General features: G+C 40.4%; 1 protein-coding gene across 1 annotated transcript in view; it reads left to right on the top strand.

Moving 5' to 3' along the window:
- Window positions 1-2,301: 2,301 nt before the first annotated feature.
- SMURF2 (SMAD specific E3 ubiquitin protein ligase 2) overlaps window positions 2,302-21,672 on the top strand; it is a 56,216-nt gene continuing 36,845 nt past the window's right edge. Inside the window, exon 1 of the mRNA XM_062506114.1 lies at window positions 2,302-2,530. Coding sequence (XP_062362098.1) covers window positions 2,479-2,530 — 52 coding nt within the window. The 5' untranslated portion in view covers window positions 2,302-2,478. The remainder of the gene's footprint in view (window positions 2,531-21,672) is intronic.

Below are 21,672 nucleotides of genomic sequence, written 5' to 3'. Positions count from 1 at the left end.
TTTTAATGAAAGCATTTAAATGTTCACATAACTACTGAACAATGAAATACTGTATTTAATCCAAACAGTTTTTAAAAAATATTGGCATTTCAATTAATGTCTGACACACTAGTTATCCTTTAGAAAAAGATCATATAGAAAGAATTGTATGTTTAATATAACATTAAATATTTTGTCAAATTATATCTGAATTACAGAATGTTGCATCCAAAGCATACTGCAAGACTCCAGAAATCATCTTAGGAAAAATCTAGAAATATGTTAAGTATGTGAGAAGTAGTTTTATATTTTTGTTTTTGTGTTCACTTTAGCAGTGGCCAGGTAATGTTGCAATATTTGCAAACATCAGGCATTTGCTTTATATACTTGGTTTAAGAGAAGGATAATTACATATGTGAATTTGTAACAGATTAAAATTTCAATAGTCTGACCTTCAATTAAAAATGCTGATATTTTTTTTTTTAGGAATCAGGACACCTGGAATATCTTTGGGGCATGTGTGAATTTACATAACCATTACAAAGTAACTTTTTAACTGTTTCAGTGCAATATAAAGCCAAAAAATCCATGGATGCATTGTGTTCATGTTTTGTAGTAAATACTGCTTGGACTTTAATTGTTTCAAATTCTCTTCTTTTGAACCAGTGGTGAAGCACTGAACCAATGCTTTCTTTTGTGCTCTGCCTGTGCTGTGAAGGAGGTTGATGTCTAACATTTGCTAGTTTTGTGTTAAACAGCTGATGGCACAGGCCTGGCCAAGGAAGGGATCCCAGGGCTCCTCTGTTCCCTGCTGAAGTGACATTGGAACAGCAGTGTCACCACTACAGGGAGCATTGGAAATCTCTACCTGGCACTTCAGACACTTTGGGAGGAAGAGTAATTGAGTCCAGGTACAGTGTAGGAGAGGTCACATTTTATGGAAGGAAAGCTTTGAGAACTACATTGCACTTCCAAGGCCTTCAGTAGAAAAAAAAATCAGCTGCATGTCCCAGGTTTGAATTAACCAGTCCCAGGCTCTGAGCTCTGTAAGGAAGGGACCCTCCAGGCATGGGTATAGCTCAGCTCAGCTCAGCACAGTTGCAGAGAGAACCTCCTGGGCTGTGTAGAAGCCACACGATGAACTCAGTGAAGCACAGGTCATCTTCTCATCTTCTCATGCCATGCTGGGGTCCTGATCCATAGCTGGATCCTCACCCCTGACTGATAATCCACATGATAATACTTCACAGGTTATCTCAGTAGGAAGAAGCCAGAGCAGTGACATAACAAAATGAGTATTAGCAAGGTTGTTAGTAAGAGTAACTGTGTGATATATTAGCTCAGACTACTAAAGTAACTTGACTATGGAAACCTTTGTAGCTTTTCTGGAAGCTTTTCTCACACTTGAGGCCCCTCTGGCCCTGCCCATGACTTTGATGGAGCTCCCCTCACGGGAAGTGTTGCAGAGCTGGGAAAACTCTGGAAAGGGTCACCTTTCCCACCCTGTGGGAGTTAAATTAGGCCATATGGCATGGATGCAAGGCTTTTTTAAAATTATTATTCTGCAAATGGCAGTTCACAGAACCCAACTGCTGATTTCTACACAGTGCAGATAAGAACCAAATTGGTCCAAAGTTTAACAATTTCCAGGACTGGTCTGTCACACCCTGTCCACAGGGAATACTGCCCTGGATCAGCAGCACTCTGCATAGAACCACACATTTCAGCCTGGATCTGAATTCTCCTGCCATGTCTTTTTCCATTTGTACCCTCGATTTTCCCGTCCCAACTCCCCAGACAACTTCTCTGTCATCCTCTCCACCTTGGCCATTCACCCACATTCTTCCCGATCCCCAGCTCTCCCAGGACACGGCCATTCCTCCACCCTTCCTGATCTCCAGTTCTCCCAGCAGCTCCCCCATTCCCCGGCCGTTCCCGATCCCCAGCTCCCCCATTCCCCGGCCGTTCCCGATCCCCAGCTCCCCCATTCCCCGGCCCTTCCCGATCCCCAGCTCCCCCATTCCCCGGCCGTTCCCGATCCCCAGCTCCCCCATTCCCCGGCCGTTCCCGATCCCCAGCTCTCCCACTCCCGGTCTCCCCGCCCCAGCCGCCGCCACCTGACGCCGTTCCCCCCCAGGCTCCCGGGCGGGCCCGAGGCGGGGCGCGGGCAGGGCCTCCCCGGGGCAGGAGGGAGGGACAGAGGGAGAAGGAGCCGAGGCGAGCCCGCCCGCCGCCAGCCCGTCCGTCCGCGCTGCTCCGTGCCGGCTTTGTTGTGCTCGGGCCCGGGGGCGGGGAAGCGGAGGGAAGCGGGGAAGGCTCCGCTCCTCCTCCGCGGCCCCGGCCCCGCTCATGGCGACGCTGGGCACATCCGGGCCTCTCCTCCTTCTTCTCCTCCTCCTCCTCCGGCGGCCGCCGCTGCCCTGAGCGCCCGGCCCGGCTCCATTCGCGCCTCCCCCGAGCCCTTGGCGGAGCAGCGGCGGGGGAGCCCCGGCCGGGGCCATGTCCAACCCGGGGGCCCGGCGGAACGGGCCCGTCAAGCTGCGGCTGACAGGTGAGGCTGGGCCGGGGGCGCGGGGCCAGCCCGGGCGGGGGGCGGCAGCGGCTCCTCCGGCTGTCGTTGAGGTTGAACCTGGGGCCGGAGCGGCCCCTCAGGCCTCGCAGGGAAGGGGAGGGCGAGGTTTCCCTCCCCTCGGTTCCCCTCGGCCCGGGCTCGGCGTGTCCGGGCTCCGCCGCCCGCCCGGCCCGGGCCCCGCAGCCGCCTGGGCGAACTTCAGCTAATGCACCCCAACTTTGCTGTTTATTTTCCCTTCGTCTTCTCGGTGTAAACTCGAAGGAAACTGTCACGCTCTTTGATTTGATCTCTTTGTTTGTTTGTTGTTGTTGTTTTGTTGGGGTTTTTAAGCGATTTCCTCAGCTAAGACTGTTGGGCTCTGGAGAAGCTCCCCAGGGCAGTGGCCACAGCCCCAAGGTTGCCAGATCTCAGGGAGTCTCTGGACAACATTCTCAGGGACAGGGAGGGATTTTGGGGTGTCCTGTGCAGGGCTAGGAGTTGGACTCGGTCATCCTGCTGGGTCTCTTCCAGCTCAGCATATTCCACGATTCTATGATTGTTCATAGTTCTTGGGTGAAGTGCCTTGAGCTGCCCTCCTCCAAAAGACCACTTGACCTCTGATGTTTTAAAATTCCATTAAAACGGTTCACCTGCATGCTAGGAAGGAAAAGCACCTGGTCTTAAATACTTAAAACTATGCTTTTTTTCCATATAAAATCCCAGATAAACAGGTTTAGAGGGAAAAAATACTGGAAATTCGGCTGAAGCTTTCTTTAAAAAAAATCAGGACACTTGAAACTAGCTCTTTTCTTCAAAGTATTGTTAAGTCTTCCAGTGCATAAATGATACTGTGTGTCCTGAAGCATCAGTACATGAAGGTAAGCAATTGGAAAAGAATAGCTTTCCACTGTAAATCCTCATCTTTATTTGGGGTATCTAAGCAGCTTGCAAAAGAAATGTTTTTAAAAATATTAAAGGAGTTGTTATGTTTAGTTTAGGTACGTAAGAAATATCTCCAGTCTAATGCCCAATAAAGAGATGTGTTTTCATACTGATTTTTCCGAGCATATTATTTTTACAGGGAAAGTAAAATGCATCTGCCTATGTTTTAGTTTGGAATTGCTTGGACTAGATTTGTGATTTAGTTTTCATGGAGATTTGTGAGTGTCTCTATATTACACTTGGAAATAAAACTCCTAAAATGAGCGTAGCTGGGACTGCTGCATGGAACAGTGCTGCCTTGTTTTGCCGAGTGTTTTGTAGCTCTCTCCTCAGGTTATTGCTGTGTTGATGCAGTGCTTTAATACTTTCTTTCCTTGAGCAGTGGGTTCTCAAACTTGCTTATCTTTGAAACATAAAAAATGGTCTGTAGCCTTATTTAAAAGGAAAATACTGTCTAGGGAGTTGTCTTTCTCACCTCTGTGTTTTGTGTTCAAATTTGTTTCATAGTTTATTTTTATTGAGGATTAAGCATATAATGAAACTGTGCCTGTGACAGTCTCAGTGTGTTGAGGGGAGTGTGATTTTGACAGAACCAGGCTGGTTTTACATGCTGTGGTCAGCCCCCAAATGAAGCAGGTACAACCCTAAGGAATTTTTTTGTTTTTTTGTTGTCTTGTGTTTTAGGAAGGGAATGTGCAGAGCCTGGGATAAAGGTAAAATTGTCTTTTTAGGATTGTTCCAGGGTTAGCAGCTCTTGCAGGCATTGAGTACCAGTTCTGTTATTGGAAGCTTATAGGAAACACTGTCCTGTTTCTCCATTGAACAGCTTGAGGTATTTTCTGCTTCAGCTAATTGGGAGTTGTTTCATGTAAGGTCATTTGTTGTAAGGAAGCTTCACATGTTTAACAAAAACATTGAATTTTATTAATTCAGTGGACATGTTGTCACTTCTTTCCTAGGAATAGTTTTAAGTGTTTTGTGTGGTTTTGATTACCTTGTTTGATTGGAAAAGCAATTTGAGGGCTCTTGAGTTCTAAAACTGTTTGGAATTAGAAGAATCTGTATATCCAGTGTTTTTAGAAGTTTATAATCGAACTGACAAATGCTATTTAATCTTAATTTTCTTTGGCTCTATGAAACTAGCAGTCTTCTGTTTTGGCTTGAATGTTTATAGGATTAATTATGTAATCATTGTTCAACACTTATCTTTTCTGTTCACTATCTCTGAATTAGATGGTATAGATTAAAAAAAATGGATTTCAATAACTGGATTCAATTAGCAGTTTTTCAGGACATAAACATTAAAGGTTTAGATGGAAAACATTGTTTTGACTGACTGGATAAATGACAGGGTAATGTTTGATGTGAGTCCAAGAACTGATCTGGAGCTAGTGCCCAACTTCTCAGTCCATCTTGAGGAGCCAAATAAAATATTTAACCTAGGCCTCATTTTGCAAAAAGGTTGACTCTTTGTTGGGACTTTAAGAAAGTTCTGAGAAATGTTTGGCATACCTTTACACCAAGTGTTTAACAGTTTATTTAGGTCTGGGTTCCACAACAGAGACAAACCACAGCAGTGGCATACTTCTAGTAAGTTTTTACTTAGTTTACAGTACATCTGTGTTATACATTTCTTATAAAAGGTTATTATTTTGTTTCAGGTGTAGCTATTTGTTGCAAATATCACTTGAGTCTTTAGTGATCCATATGTAGATACAGTTCAAGTAATCTTGGGCTAAAAAATCTCTGGATAATTGTTAAAATCCAAGTGTCATGGCTTCTGATGATACTTCTAGCAGGAGGTGTAAATCCTTGTTTCTGATTAAAATAAAGGCAGTGTAATTTAAATTAGCTGAAGTCTAGAATTGCACTAGTCTTCCGTAAAATTTATCTTAGCAGCTTGTAATAACAATGTGCAAGAAGTGTAAGGAAAATGTCTTTGTCTGTCACATATTTACCACCATTTGATCTGGTCCTAACATGAGTACATCTGAGTTCTACAAAAGCTGCAAGTGCAGTCATCCCTTTCCATTCCTAGTGTGATCTTTCTCAATGTTGTGTTGAATATGTGGATTTGTAAATACACTGCACTGTCAGTCAGAGCATGCTATGATTTCTTCCACCCCTGTGTTGAATTTTGTTGATATTTCATTCTTCAGAAAACTGAGAAATGACCATTGTTTTCAGTAAATATTTTATGTCCTAGTGTAAGAATTGTCTAGTGTTAAAATAGCTACATTTGACTGCTTTCACTTAGGAGATCAATGACAGCTCTCTGAAGCCCATAAGTCTGTTTTTATCAAGCAGATACTTTCTAAAATCAGTTTGAAGTCCACAAAATTCTGTGAGCTTTAGAATATGTTGAGTAAAGGTTCAGTGCAGAAGTTTATTTAGTTCACGTGTTGCAGGTAGTGTTTGTCTCAGAACTGTTAACAAGTAAAGATGCTTCCGTAGCCACAAAACACAGTTACACTGGGCTGGAAAAAGTGGTAATTAATGTCCCATGGATAAAACTGGAATGAGCTGGAAGAGTTTTGCTGGTGCGGAATGAGATGTAGGCCTGAAGAGTTGTTGGATTTTTTTTTTCTTCCTTCTTACTGCTTCCAGCTTTCCTGCAGGGCTTGCTGATTAGGGAAATAAAAGCACTGGGTGTTGTGTTGTGGAAAATGGATCAGCATCTCATGTGCTGTCCCTGTCTCTCTTCTCTCTTGCTGCTTTACTGTCTATTCCGCCCTCATAGCAGAAAGGTGGGACTGTACTGTGAAGTTATAGTGTTGGAGGAGAAAGTGCTGCTGTTTTACCAGACCATAGAAACTCTGGCTCTAATGCTAATCATATTTCTTGCAAAGCATGCTTAATATTTAGAAAAAGCTAGAATTCCTGAGCTTTGTAAAACTATGTGGAATGTTCAAACCTGTTTTTTGCAGTGGAGAAATCTAAGTCTTAAATTAATCCCATTGAAGACAGTGGTTTACCTGAATCCTAAATTCTCCATCAGTGGTGGAGGAAATAGGACTGAATTTTATTGGATAGCAGAGCCTCACTGTGGGAACATCTGATTGATAATTAATAAGTGGCTCCCTATATTTTTATGTAGCAAGGCAGTGGTTTTACAGTTGACTGAAATTGTAGTGCCATTTTAGGTCAGTTTAAAATCTGAGTGCTGTTTCTTTTTTCTCTTTGTAGTCCCTGGCTTCACTTTCTGGGCCCTCCCTTGTGTTGACTCCAGCAACTGTGTAGCTATGGGATGAGCTAAAAGCTAATCCTACCAGGAAAAAAAAAAAAGGTATTTTGTATTGAAGAAGAGGGAGGCAGAGAAGAAGCTGTAAAGAGGGCAGGACTGCCTCTCCTACCAGCAGCCTGTAGTTAGATAGGCTTTGGTCAACAGTAAAACAATAGAGTTCCTTCATGTAAGGTATATTTGACTTAAGTACTAGTTTTTGTAAGCCATGTGTCATTAAGAAATCCGAATCAATAAATTACATAGTAGGTGGATTAAACTGGTGCAGTCATAACAAAGTCAATGGACATGTGTCTAATGAGATGTACAGGGACTGATGGCTGCTTGGCCCTCAATATTTTCATCAAAGTATGAAGTTTGTGTGTAAATATATGCTTTCTTCTATACACAGTATAGAGTTATAGATATTTATATACATATAAATCAGTTGTGGATCATACAGATGCCAAAGAATTGTAATAAACAACCGAGCAGCTGTATGGAGCAGTTTCAGCTGTTTGTTTCTATGAGTTCAGCTTGTATGACCAAGTTTTCTTCATCTGGGTATAAAACTAGATATCTGTGTTCAAGAGTGCATAATGGGGTATCATGGCAAGGAAAACAAAGATCAGAAAGGATTTGGGGGAAGAAATTGTAGGAAAACAGTTATGGGGGCTTCAGTTAAAAAATGGAAATTCAGTTCAAGAAAATGCCACTATTCACCTGTGGCTGTACAATCAGGAGAGCATTACAGAAGCCAGTAGGGGATTTCCATGTGTAGGTAACATATGGGGCATATGTGGGAGACATATAGGAAATCTGCAGGCACTCCTAATGGTAATGTTTTAAAAAAATGAAGCTATTGCTGGGGAAAAAAATAAAGGAAATCCTGGGGTTGGCGTATTAGAGAGTAATGTTTAGAATTGTAGTTTTCAGTGAAGTTTAAAGTGCTTACACCATCCTGTAATGTCTGTCTGCATAGCTGAACAAAGCTGAGAAACTCATCTAGTGGTGACAAATTAAATTCTGTTTTCTTTGTTAAACACACTGAAAAAAATATGATCAGGCCCCAGATGAAAACATTTTGTCTTTGTGTCTGTAAGGTGAATGGGTAGATCCCTGAAAGAAGACAGCTTTTAATGTTTTGTTCTGGTTTGTCTCATGACCTTTGAAGTGCTTTCTTGCTCTGCCATCTTACTTAGAATGAGGTCTCCCCACTGGGCCAGACCTTTCTTGCCGTGTTTAAGAGAGGGTGGATGATTCCTTTGGGTGTCTTCCCTGCTCTCCTCACAGCAATGACGTGAGCTGGCTTCTGACTTGGCTGAGTGGCACGAGTGCATTACTGCACAGGCTGTTGTGTGCTTGCTTTAATGTATGAAATGTAAATGCTTTGTCACACGTGCAGGGCTGAGGTCATTCCAGTGACTCCTGAGAGCTGGGAAGATTTCACCTTGTGGTGTCACAGTGCATGGAAAAGGAGCTGCTGTGTGTGTCTGCTGTTAGCAAAGAACGTTCCTGTTTGGGGAAGAGGATCAGAATCTTGAGGGACATTTGTCAGTAATATATTCAAGGAAGCAAATTGTTGACTTTTTCTTGCTACTTCATCTTTAAGTACTTCCAATGAAAGTGTAGATAAGATTGCTTGTAACTTTAAAGAAGTCTTCGTCTGTTGATAACAAAGCTCAGGACACAACTGGCTAAGCATTATCATCTGAGTTTAAGGGGGAAACTGATACAGGATGGAGAATAGACATGCTCAAGATCATAAAAAGGATAAACCAAGCAAAGCTGGGATTTAGATCCACTATCTTTTGACTTTCTGCCCATGAACATTGTTTCTTTTGAGTTTAAATCCACAGAAAAGATGGTTCTGTTTTGGGCCTTCTGAGACTATGCAGTTGGGGTGATTTGTGTGCAGCTATCGCTCATATGCCATATTTGTGTTGCACTATCAGCTGTGTTTTAGCATCCTGTAGACTCTTGAGAATTGCTTTTTTTTCCACTTCAAAATACTTTTTTCTTGCTATTGCTCATGCAGATCAGACCAGGAGGGCTGATATCCCTAGAAGTGAGTAACACACATTGCTTTTGGTGAAGTGTTACTCACATTTTCAAAATTCTGAAAGTGAAACAAAAAGTAGCAGTATGTGAGTTTCTGTGACTGTATCCTGTTGGTAATTTTGTGGAATGACTCTTGGCCAGTGTGTATTTAACCCAAGTTACGAGGCTTGTTTTCTCAGAGAAAGGGAGAGTCACTCCATGGCTGTGGGATTGTCAGTGGAACAGCTTCAATGCTTCCTTTCTGTAACCAATTCATTTGAGTTGTTTCAAATATGCAGAGAATGTCCAGGCTATGTAATTTACTGGTCACAGTAAAACTGTGTACCCAGATTGTGCCAGTCGTGCCTCAGTCAGTGTGTGTGATGCTATCTTGCCACAAACATCAGAGTGACAATGCCATAGCAAAGCTTTCCAACCCACAGCACTGATTTTTGGGATGCACATGTCCCTCTGCTCCATCCTGTGCTGTCTGATGGGGTGGGCTGAGGAATATGTCCACGTTAAAGTCCAGCTCTTATCATTCCCCTTTTTCTCTGGCTATAGAGAACTGTGGTGGGTTAATGTGTAAATGAGTGGTGGCTTCAGGCAGGTTCACAGAGCAGCAGGCTCTTGGTGGCATTTTCATTCTGCCTTGACCCAGATTTTAACATTACTGATGGAGTTAAATGGAGTAATAACTAATTATATCTGTCATGATGCTTCTTTTTAACATGCTTAACCATTTGATTTGGAGTTTATATATAGATGCATACATAAATTCAATTATAGATGTAGTTGTGCTTGTATTTAATTGGGGGTGGAATCTGTGTTGGTAATACTTAGAGGAATTTTCTAAACTTGGGTCAACTTGAAGATTTCTCCAAGACAGATAAAGACCAGGCTGTACACTTCCAAAATTATGTATAGTAAAGCTCCTGCTTTGTGTATATTGTAGGACATGAGGAAAGTAGATGGAGTGTGCTTAGTAATTTGTTGTTTCATTTTAGTAAAAGGCAATCTAATAAATGCAGGTATTTTTTATGCAAAAAATATAAAATTGACTAAAATTAATTTTATTTCTGGTGAGGGAGGAAAGGTGTATCTGGGTTAGATATTTATGGACATGGCTGGTTAAAAAAAGTAAAATAAAAATCCTTAAGTATGCAAAAGAACTAAACATGTCTGAATAAAATTCATAGAATTGCATTCATGCTTAACAGTGTGGGATTAGAAATTCATGGCACTAATTGTACCAAGCATTTAGGTATCCTTATGACAAGTAGTCCTTCAATTTGACTCTTAACAGAAAATGTTCACATTGTTCTGAAATTATTTATTTATAATATCTATAAATATTTATTTTCAGAGAATAAGTTCTTCCCATTATTTTCTCTCGTGGATTATAAAATAGTTTATAGCTCTGTATAGAAGATTGTGTGCAGGACTAGATGAGTAATAGCATTGTGCTTAGTTGTAGTAATATTTAGGTGTCCTCTTTTTTTGTTCAGCAGCAAAGTAAGTTTTTCTGTCTTAATTTATGAAGGGTGGTATCAGGTGTGATATAAGAAACTTCACAGGATAGAGCTGGTGCAGGCAGTGTCATTCAGAGGCAAAAGGGGACATTTGTAGAGGTGAAACAGGACAGAGTGGGGTACAGTTGTTCAAGAGCTGACACAGGGACATGAAGGGACCGTTAAGTTTGCAAGATTTTGTGTCACTTTATGGTGGAAGCAGAAAACAAATGTGGGTTCCTGTGCTTGGGCTAAAATGTAAAGAAATGTGCATGTCATGTTGCTAAGTACAGCACTGAGCCAGGCTGTAGTGATTCAATGATTGCACTGTCAGTGTGAAAATCTGAAGATACTGAGCATTTCTCTTCATCCTGACAACACAAATACATTTGTTTTAAAGGACACAAAATACCCGTTGCTAAGCACTTCATTTAAATAGATGTGAAGGACCTCGTCCTCACATCTTCTGGAGAGCACTTGCTCAGCAGTACCAAGTATGAAATTTAAAATGATTGCCCTCTTTAAGCCTGAGTGCACAGTGTATGACACATAAATTGCCCAGACTTAAAGAAGGGCATAATGCATGATAAAGCAGAAAATTTCTAGGGCTTTTATTTAGAGGATTGTGGTAGAAAGTTCAAAATGTTTTATACTGTTCTTGCAGAAGGTTCTTGTTAATTGAAGCTTGTGAAAAACGATAAAATTTTTTTGTGCCATCTTTGATAATTTCCAGAGTGTTGTGTATGTGGAATTTCTAAATGTCTAACTAGCAATTCTGAATGCTTGGTGAAGCACAGGGTGTTGATGAACAGAATCTTCAAATGTGTGTGTGTGTGTATGTATATATATATATATATATATATATATATCACACACAGTTATAATAAACTCTTGGTCAAGAATGTTGGAATGGGGAAAAACTGCTGGAAGCTTATTAATGCTGCTGCACAGGGGAATTGTCCCTGGTTTCTTTGAGAAGCAAATGCTGTTTGTAAATTCCAGGTGCTATGCAATAATTCAAATTTACCCTAAATAGTTTGATATCAGCTTTTTGTTTAAAAGTTACAGGGCTTAAATCTTTGTACTAATGTGAGGGGGGCAAGGTTTATTCTGAAGTTGTGTTGTCGTGTAACCCTGTGGCCCTTTTGTGAACATCCTTCATATTTGTGATTTCTTCTTAAGAACTGGGTTGAAAGCTGATTTAAAATGTTGGCTTCTGCTTTCTTCTGCAGCAGGAAAAGAGAAGGGCTTTAAGGAAAAAATGACTTAGAGTAATTTTCAGTAGTACGTGCGTCGTGCCTGGCTTGTCATAAACTATTTGTGTAGTCTTCTCTCCCTTCCTCAAGCAGTTCCCACAGTTCACAGTGTTCTCTCAGTAGCTGTTATGAGGGGGGTAAAAGGAGGTTAAAAGTTCTGGAGTCCCATATACAAGGATAAACTGTAAAGTTCTTGGTTCCCCTCCCAAATAGCAAGTGGTTATTCTGCCTGGGGGGAGATCCTGTATATTTATATTTGTCTGTGTCTCACTTGCTTCTGTGGCCAGGGGATCGTGAAGAAATTTCTGTTCATTTGTGAGATGTGAATGTGGCATTGTGAATACGTGCCTCGGATTTCCTCATTACAATATTTATCATTTTTCCTGAAAGTTTCTTTCCTCTGGTGAATTGTTCATCCTGTAGAATCAGTCAGCTATTTCCTGTGTATCAGCATAATGTAACTTCATCTACACTGAGCAGGACTTTGGACCCATTCAAGCTTTATATTTCTTGTAAGTTTATTGGAATTTAGTAACCTTACTCTCCACATTTCAACGGTTCTTTGCAGTGTAGTCCATGCCTGGAGATGCACTTGTCGTGCTCCCACCCTGTGTCACTGCAGTGGAATGGCAGTAAATGCTCAGGAAAATTGTCCCTGGTCACCCTGACCCTTGGATTGTTCCTTTGTCCCTTCAGCACTGTGGGGACTGGGGGCTCTGGGGCCTGCACTTGCTTCTACTTTGTGTCATTTGAACATGGAATTGCTTTGTCTGTCTGAACATCTTGGCCTTTTACTTGCCATTAGTGGAATTTATAACTCTGGCTGAACTTGGAATACCGAGCTGGAGCTAATAATGCCAGCTCCAGTTAGTGCTTCCCATTATCAGACACTGCTCAGTGCTGTTAGCAGCTGGCTAACATGGACATTTTTCATGCTGAGGAGCTAAATCAGACCAAATTTATTTTGGGAAGATTCTGCTAAACTTCAACGAGTTTCAGAAAGGATTAAAAATACATTGCACATCATCTAGAAATGCTTTGTTCTTGTAGATATCTTTATTCTGGGGCAGAGGCACTGTCAGACAGGGACACGGTAATAGGCAGGTGTGGCTGTGTCAGCCAGGTAAGGCTTGGGGCAGGTTTAGTGAGGAGCTGAACTCCGAGCGTTCCTGGTGTGAAGAGAGGCACTACCTGGAATGCACAGGGTGCAAAAGCTGGATGAGGGTGGAGGAAAAGGGAGTGACCTGGAACAAGGAGCTGTTCTGGGAAATGGGCAGATGGTGGAGTCTGGTTTTGGCAGGATGAGGTGCTGGGGATCTGTTGCTACCTGGGCTCTGGTGCTGCAGCACTGAACGTGACACAGGGTGAGAGAGGCAGCCCAGAGCCTCCTGCTCCACGCCCTTCAACACTTGTTAACTCTTTGTCACCAGGGAATGCACATGTAGTGTTCTGTTGGTGATGTGTTTTATTGGGAAGAAGGGGTCATCTTCAGCAGAGGGGCTTTATAAGAATTCAAGATGCCTAACATGCATAGAATGTGAGTGGTTGCAGTTTGGAAGAGGCCAGAAGTTTAAAAACAAACAGGAAAAAATACCCACCCCAAAAATTCTCCCTTTGCTCCACATGTTCATCACCTTGATATTGTATAGAAGAAATAGGAAAGTTATGGGCTGGCTTCTAAGTGGCCATGATTTAGAACATAATTCTAGAAAAGCTTGCAGGTAAGATCAGGGTTACTCCTTATGTGTAGAACCAAAGGAATTCTTCAGCTTTTAGCAAACCTGAGAAGTTTTTTTGAAAATACCCTTGATTCTAAGAATATCTTGGTCACCTCATTAATGCTAATATTTTCTTGCTTTAAAAGGGTCAGAAAACTTGCCATTAATTAAATTGAATTATGTAGTATTTCAGTTTCCTTGGCTCATTTACATGCCGTATTTTCACAAAGGTTACAATTAATGCAACTCCAGAGGTTAAAAGTTTTCAGAGAAGTGTTATGTGCTGTTGATTAGTTCATTGCATGGAAAATTTGAGCTTCTTTAGTTAGAATCAATGTTAATATGTTAAATATCAAAAGGACAGAGAAAGCTGCGAGCTATGGCAGTCATCATTTGTACACTGTGATGGATCTTGCATTCTTTGTGAATATTTCTCTATAGAAGAGGGTAGCCCTTTAATTTTACACTTTATCCACACTGAATTTACACCAGAGCATCTTCAAGTGTCAGGGGGTTGATTAAGTACACTATACTCTGTTTACACTGAGTTGCCAGTGTTGCAAAACACTTTGATCTTCACTCTCTGTGTGTATGAAACACACACAAAGGAGCCTGCAAAAGAGTTTGACCAGCGAAAAAACAAACCAGAAATTACCTGTACTGGGCAGGTGTATCTCCAGGAAGACACAGGCAGATGTGCCATTTGAAGTTTCTTGTAGAGGTCTGTAGACAGAGTGAGAAGTTATGGGTGCATTCAGATGGATGATTAATTTTTTTTGAGAAAACTAAAAATGAAAGAACTGGTAAAATGTGAAACTGCAAGGTTTCATTTTAAGTAAACTAAATATTGTCTAACTAGGAAGGAAAATGAGGTTTTTAGACTGTTTTCTTATTTCACAGTTACACTTATTTTTTGATGCATAACAGTACTTTTTTTTTCCCTCAGTGTTTACCGAGCTGAAGCAAAGTCTGATCCTATGGGACTTCTTTTCCAAAAACTGCTCATTTTCACACTTCTTTGAGCTTTGGACAATTACAAAGTTATTAAATGCATGATTTTGTTCAGCTGATCCCTTTTGTCATGATTGAAGGTCAGTGATAGCCTTGTCTGCTTGCCAGGGGGATGTTCAGCATCTGTTTGGTTTTTAGATATACACTACATGTGTCACTGTCTGCTGAAATGAATATCTATTCATCAGCTGAATAGAAGAATAGTTAAGCTTGAGAGTTGAGGTGTGTCTTTGTTGTTCTAAAACCATTAAATCCCTAAAAAATAGAGTACCATTTCCATCAGATATGGTATTAACTGCATTTCATAAAATTACCTTTTTCCAGCAAGATGTTTTGTTATTTGCACACATATGCACATTTAGTGGTTTGTTTTTATTGTAAGGGCATGCTTTCTTCATTGTATTTGGCTAGGTTTTGGTGTTTTTTTTACATTTTAATTGAAGTATTTACAATATAGTTGTTTTTGTTATAGTTAACCATTTTATTGTTTCAGAAGTGAATGAATCATATATTCTAGGTTATTTTTTCCTGGCAAATATTTTTCTTTAATGATTCCTCAGGGCTACCTTAAGTTGTACAGATGAATAATACTTGAAATACAGTATCTGATTCATTATTTCAAATGTTACAATGAAAAGCCTTGTGAAACTATATATATATATATATATACACACACACAGACACACAGGTCTTTTGACTTGCAAGAACATCAGCTTTACATCTGACTAGACTGGCTGTGTAGCTGTTGCAAGGCAATGAAGTAATTCTGCTTCTTGAGCATGTTGTTTGCTCTGACTTCACCTCTGTTTCCCAAAATCCCAAGATTTTGTTCTCTTTCCCAGGTTTCTCTACTCTGTCCCAGCTGGAAGAGCAGGTGCTGACTCTGCAGCTGAGCTCCCAGACCTGTGTTCCCTTTGCAAGGACAGGGGGTTTGTAGTGGAGTGTTGGATGCATTTTGTCATGAGAGAAAGGGTCAGAGGGGATCCTCTGCTACTCTGCAAGGCAAATACAATGAAATTTAATTTTGCTAACAGGTATAGCAGAAGATCACCACAGGGTGGTGTGGAACTGCTCGTGGTAAATGGTCTTTGCATGTTGAATCACAGTTTCTGTCTGGCCTTTCAAGTCAGTCCGAGGTAGAAGAGTCCAGGTGCATTTCCTTGACTGCTCAGCATGAATTCAGCAGCCAGATTTGAGTGATAGAGATGAGTAAGTGGCTTTGACAGCCCCCTGAGAACACAAGGGAGCTATGTCAATGCTCCATATTTGTTTGCCGAGTGTGCATTCTCTTATTTTTGTTGATTACACTGAGTTTCAAAACATTTAGAAGAATATCAAAAGAATATCTGATATGTCAGCATGTGTTTCTGTGAACATTCTGTGTGAAACCTGTAAAGAACAGATTTGCTTTTTTTGCATCTGTATAACTGATGTATGTAATCTGGAATGTAAAGGGTTAGGTTCTGGTAGATTTTGTTTAGGCATAAAAATATTATACACAAATTGTTTTTTCTTATGCTTTCCAGATTCACTCTAGGGACGTTAAAAAAAAAAAAAAAACAAACCAAAACTACAAAACACCAAACCACAAAAAAAAAAACCCCAAAACAAAATCCCAAACCCACCCCAAACTCTCCCTGTATTTTCTCTGTTGCCCCTACCCTGGGCTTCTGTCCACACAAAAATTTATAAACAGTAAGTAATGCACTTTCTTTTGCATGCACAAAGCTCTGGGAGAAATGAGGAAATGTTTTAGTATGTGTAAGGTGTTTAATATTTTGTTTTGTTCTGATTTATCTTTCAAAGAGCTGTGGAGGCCTGCCTAAAAAACTAGAATACACTCCCTGTGAGCTTATATTACCTTTGTTTGAAACAGTCAAACCTCTACTCCTGGAACTCAGAAATTCATGGACAGGATGACTAGAACAGTATAAATTACTTTAAAAAAATGTGGTAATTGGATAAACTGGTATGAGCCCAGCTGCTGAGGATAAATTGATTTTGCTGTTGCTTTAAATCTGTGATGTGTTGGTATTTTGGCAGAGTAAGAAAAACAAGGATATTAGAAAATAATTTACTGCCCTGGGATTAGTGAGGAGTGTTGTGTTTCTGTGACTGGGGCAGGCCAGGCTGGTGGAGATGTGTCTGATAAACAGGACGAGGTCTAGTCTGACAGCTGGCAACAATAGCTTTTGCTCAAAGTCAGGTGTACTAAATTAGCAAATCTATTACAAGGCTACAGGAGAAATCTCACAGAAGACAAGCCTTGTAGGCAGAAGTGCTGCCAAATGGGAAATGATTCATCGTCTCTGAATGGGATGAGCACTGAGCAGAAGCAGTTTAAACCTCAGACTGCTTTGGCTCATAAACCACCAAATATGTGATTAACACTTTATCTTCTCCAATCCCGTGGTTTTTATTGTCTCCTGAAGAACAGTCTGTGTTTAGGGGCAAGATCTGCGAGACTCGTTTGTTTCTAGTTGTTTTTTTAATTTTTAGCTAAATGCTGGAATGTTTGTGTGCACCCTAAAAAGCACTCCTGTCCTGTGACCGTTCAGCAACAGCATCTTTTGGTGAGGACAGTTACATCCAGGAGTGCAGGCACGACTTCCTGAACTGACTTAGTGTAGTTTGTTTGCTTATATTTAGTGAAAATACATGATTAGCTGGAGATGTAGCTTAATGTAGGATGCCTGTTCCAAAGCAATCACTGCATTTTGATTTTTAGTATTTTAAAAACTTGCATCACTTTAACATTAACAGTGCCATTCATAGTCTTCGATAATGAAAGATGAACAGGAAATATATTTGTGAATTCTTAAATATAGTTAATGCAGAAAGGAGGTACAGTTTATGAAGCAGTGAGGAAGGGAATGCAGCAGTGTAAAAGATGATGAAGCAGTGTAAAAGGGAAAAAGCATGTGCCCTCTTTGTCACTAGATAACTCATCAGTTTTAGCATATCTCTGGTCTTATTTTAGTATAAATTGTCTTTTTGGCTCTAAGATACACAAATTATAGAGAAACTAAAGGAATTGGGTCATTGGAAGGTGTTTAGTATTAAATAATTGAGGTGTCAGAAGATAGTTGTGAGAGGAAATAACATTGTACTTGGACAGTTAAGATATTTGTTTAGCAATTAATTATATTTGGGTACCCCAGGATTGCACTCAATTAGCAGTTGAGATGTCCAAGTAGCAGTGTCTAGGAAATGCATGTAAGGATTCCTCTGGAAAACTGGGTCTGCTCTTACCTTCCTTGTGCAGCCATGTAAGAAATGGTAGAAATCAGGAGTTATTTATTATAACACTGTGAGCAGAACTGCCAGAGGTTAAGGGTTCCTAGAGTGGAAGGCTGCAGGAAAATGAGGGTTTTCCATTTCTGTGTCCCCTTAAAATCCTCATCATGTCCACTTGGACTGTCTGAAGTTCATAACTGGTGTTTGAGGTCCATGGAAATACTTGGATGCTCCTTGGGCTTGGAAGCCATTCTGCCTTCTGTAATGAAATGGTTTTGAACTTGTTGGGAACATTTTCTTGGATTTTTATGGATTTGCTGTACTGCTAGGAGTGTTGATGCACAGTGTTACCCTTTCTGCATTTCTGTAATCACCTTGCACTCCTCTTTTCAGTCTCAGCTCCTCCCCATTATCTTTCTTAATCTTCACTCTACCCTACTTAGTATCTTCTACTCTGTGTTCTTCTTTCTCAAAAAAATTCTTGTATTTTTACTTCTTGAGCATTGCATCTTCCCAAAAGATTTCTGAAGTTTTAGCTTAAATGGCATGGCAGTGGTTTATGGGCAATATCCTTTATTTCCATGTGTTGATAAGCTATTTAATCTGAGTCTCTTGTGTTCTTTTCTTTAAATTCCCTTTCATATTATTTCTTACAGTACTATATAAATTGTACTGATTTGTCTGAATAATTGAAGAAACTTGTGTAAAACCAAGGTTTTACTGTAAGTTGCTTTATTTCAGTTGAAATAAATAAGATTGCTCATTCAGTTGGCTCATTGCTCTTCAACAGCAGCAGTTTCTTAAACTGTTTGGATTAGTTCTGTAGGACACATCTGTTTAAACAGAGAAACCAAACTGAATCTGTCCATATTAAAGGACTGCAATAACTTAATCAGTTTATAAATGGTATAGGCTAATGATGCAATAATCTCCTGGAGATGAGGCTTCATGGGTGTGTCGTGGACTGGACTGAGGTACACAAGAGTTTTAATGATGTTTTAATGGTGACATTGTCTTGGTTTGGTTTTCCATCTGTGCTGCCTTTAAGCAGCTGGAGTTTTCCTGATTTAGATGATGTTGCATTTCTGCAGGTAGAGACAGAGTTCCATCATCAGAGGCATGACCAGGTAAAGGGGTGTGTGTGTCTGTATAATCCACACGCCTTTCTGCTGACCCTGTTTTTATTTTTGGCAGAAGCCAGACTGTCAAGTTCCAGAGAGAGAGGCAACTTCCAGAGTTGAAAGCATTCCACTAAAATCAGTATTCCAAAAAAACATGAATATAGGGATATTGTGCTTGAGTATTTCAACTGTACTAAATAAGAAAGAGGCAGGATCCACATATTATGGAGGAGACAGAATGTCTGAGGTTGTGGATATTGATGATAATGCAGGAGGATATAAGAGTACATTACTCATCTGTATTGCCCCATATAATATCATGTCAGTACATCAGGTGCAGTAATAAAACAAAATTGTGCTGAACTAGGAGTTTAGATTAAGGGCAGATGCTTAATTAATGATTTCTGCTAGTGATAGTATCAAAATCATGACCCTCTTGAACTCTTTAACATTGTTTTACTTATTAGAGGATTATTTTTTGTAAATACTTAAATATGTATTTGAAATGCCAGAATTCTTTTTTTCTCCCGAATAAAAGTTGTTGCCCGAGCTTTTCTCATGAGTTAGGAATTATTTCTTAAAAAGCATCTGACAATCCTTTTGGTTTTTTGATAAAATCAATATGCACAGCATTTTTCTGGGGTAGCATGGGAATTTCTTGGGAAGGGTAAATTATGTCCGTGCTTTCGGGGGTCTTATTTCTTTATTTTTTTTTTCCCCTGGTTCTTTTCCTTTCTCCTCTTCCCAGAAAAGTCCCAGCAGTAGTGGAGCTCCCCAAGGATGGTGTCTGCAGCAGAGACAGAGTTTTGAGACGTCCTGTTTCAATCACATGTGTGGCCATGTCCTGACAGCCCTGGCAGCAGAGCCTGGAGCACTGCTGGGATCCACAATCCCTGACACCCAGGAGTCTGACTTAGCTGCAGGTGCCTCTTGTCTGAGCCCTTTTTAAAATTCAGGGCATTTTTGTCCGATTGGTAATTAGATCATGAATTTCTTTTGTTGTTGCCTCTCCTACAGCTCATTCAGAGGGTGGAGAGTTTTACTGCAGTGAAACAAATCCAAGAGCTCTGCTCCTTGCTGGCAGGTTTGTCCCCAGCGCGTTGTCAGAGGTGCATGAAATGCATCAGGCAGAGCTATCATTTATTTCTCCCATTAGCTTTCCCCCCATTCCTGTTCCTGTCAAAACAAACTGAGAAATAGATGGGTGAATTTCCAGGTTACCTTTTTTATTTACCTATCAGAGGAAGGATCCTGTGCTCCTTTAAGTATTTTACAAATTGATAATTTTGCAATAATTGCTTCTGTTTCGGTTAAAAACTAACTGCTGGGATTGTAAAGAGGTCTTTTAAGGACTGAGGTAAGATTTTTAGCACAATTTAAGAGTTTAAGATAAAAGTGACCCCCTTTTCTTTGCCTAACTTCTTAAAAACTGTTTTATTCCAGTATTTCTTCGATAATTGAATTAGAGTTTACTTCACTCATACTTGGATATAAAAACCACCTCTGCAGTTTGAGATTAATCGTGGTTATGTTACTCTAAAGGTTTTTTTATGGATTGTATTTTTAATATTGCAGGAGGGTAAGAAATAACTGAGCCTGCTACAGCGAACATAACAGCAAAGTTGCAGGATTTTTCATCTTTTTTAATGGATTTCTGTTTCCTACCCTGATTTTGTTTACTGGAATACGATTTTATACTTGTCACCAATATGAGAAACAGAAGGAATAACTTTGAAATTGGTCTGAAAATTGATCTTTGCTGACTTTTTCCTCTGAGCTATTCTAATGGCTGTTAATTTAAAGCCGTGTTATTCCCCCCACCCCAGGTGACAGCACAGTTTTAAGTCTCTGTAAGTGGTGTCTGTCCAACAGTGCAGTAGTGGTTGGTTTTTCGGGTGTTGAAAAATGGGTGAGATGGGATGGTTAGGCCATTTTGGAGGAGGGTGGAGAAGAGAAATGGAATTTATAGTATATGAAAGTTATGCAGTAGAAACATCCTGGCTGGTCTGAGAGGCTCCATCCACACTGAACCAGGAAATGCAGATATTCCCAATAGCCTTTGTTTCCTTTAAGTTTCCCACGTGTTACTTCTACTTCTTTCTCACTGAACTATGGCTGATGCCCTAATTTACATAGAGCCCTGATGAGCATGGTTTATTTTGTATCATTCAGCTTTAGTTTACACATTTGGTATATAGCTAAAAAAACAAAAAGGCAAACCAAACCCAACTTCTTTTTCATCTACTTACTCCACTTAACTTGAATTAACATGAATCTCTATGAAAGAGACTTGTAAACCTTCCTGGTAGGGTTTGCAGTGCCTGGGGTGGGCTGCTATCTTCATTGCAAAAGTGGCAGCATGATTTCTTTCCTTTACCTCTTGAGAGGCATATCAAATAAACTGGACACATGAATAGGGTGGGTGACATGTATGGCAGCGAGCCCATGGCTGAATGAATCTAGGAAACGTGAATGCATGAGCTGCTCGAAGGAAGAATTCAATGGTCTGGGGGGTTTTGTGTTTTGTTTTACTTTTGGCTTGGAGTGGAATAAGGGAGGAGAAGTGGAAAAAGGAAGCCTTTTGTTTACAGTGAAACAATGCTGTGAAGTAGACATCGTGATGTAAAAACAGGAGTCTAAACATGGCAAATCTGGGCAGGCTCCATCTGGCTGTGGCCACGAGTGGCTCAGTCCCGGCACAGACTGCTGGAGTCTGGAGTCGCTGTCGTGTCCTCCTTCCCTTATGGCAATTTCAAATAGCCTTGGAGACTCTCTCCCAGAATTTTATTATTGCATGAGATGAATGATTTATTGACTTAACTGTTTCTATCCAGTGATGCATTGCATCTTTGTGTTCTCTGATAAATGTGTGATGTTTTCATTTGGAATTTTAAACTTCACGAGTTACACTATGTGCAAGTTATATGGGTCTGGAATTCTAAATCTAGTCACAGCACAGCCTATTGTGGAGAACTTTGGGTGAATTTGTTGTACAGAAAATTGACTGGTTTTGTGTCAGGTTCTGGCATCTTTCGCTGTAGTTTAAATTATATTGCATTATTAGAGCATTTGTCACTTCTGGGTAT

Source organism: Cinclus cinclus, chromosome 20 (assembly GCF_963662255.1).
Source record: "Cinclus cinclus chromosome 20, bCinCin1.1, whole genome shotgun sequence".
Taxonomy (NCBI): domain Eukaryota; kingdom Metazoa; phylum Chordata; class Aves; order Passeriformes; family Cinclidae; genus Cinclus; species Cinclus cinclus.
Note: the sequence above shows the minus strand (reverse complement) of the source record. Positions and strands in the feature narration are given on the sequence as shown.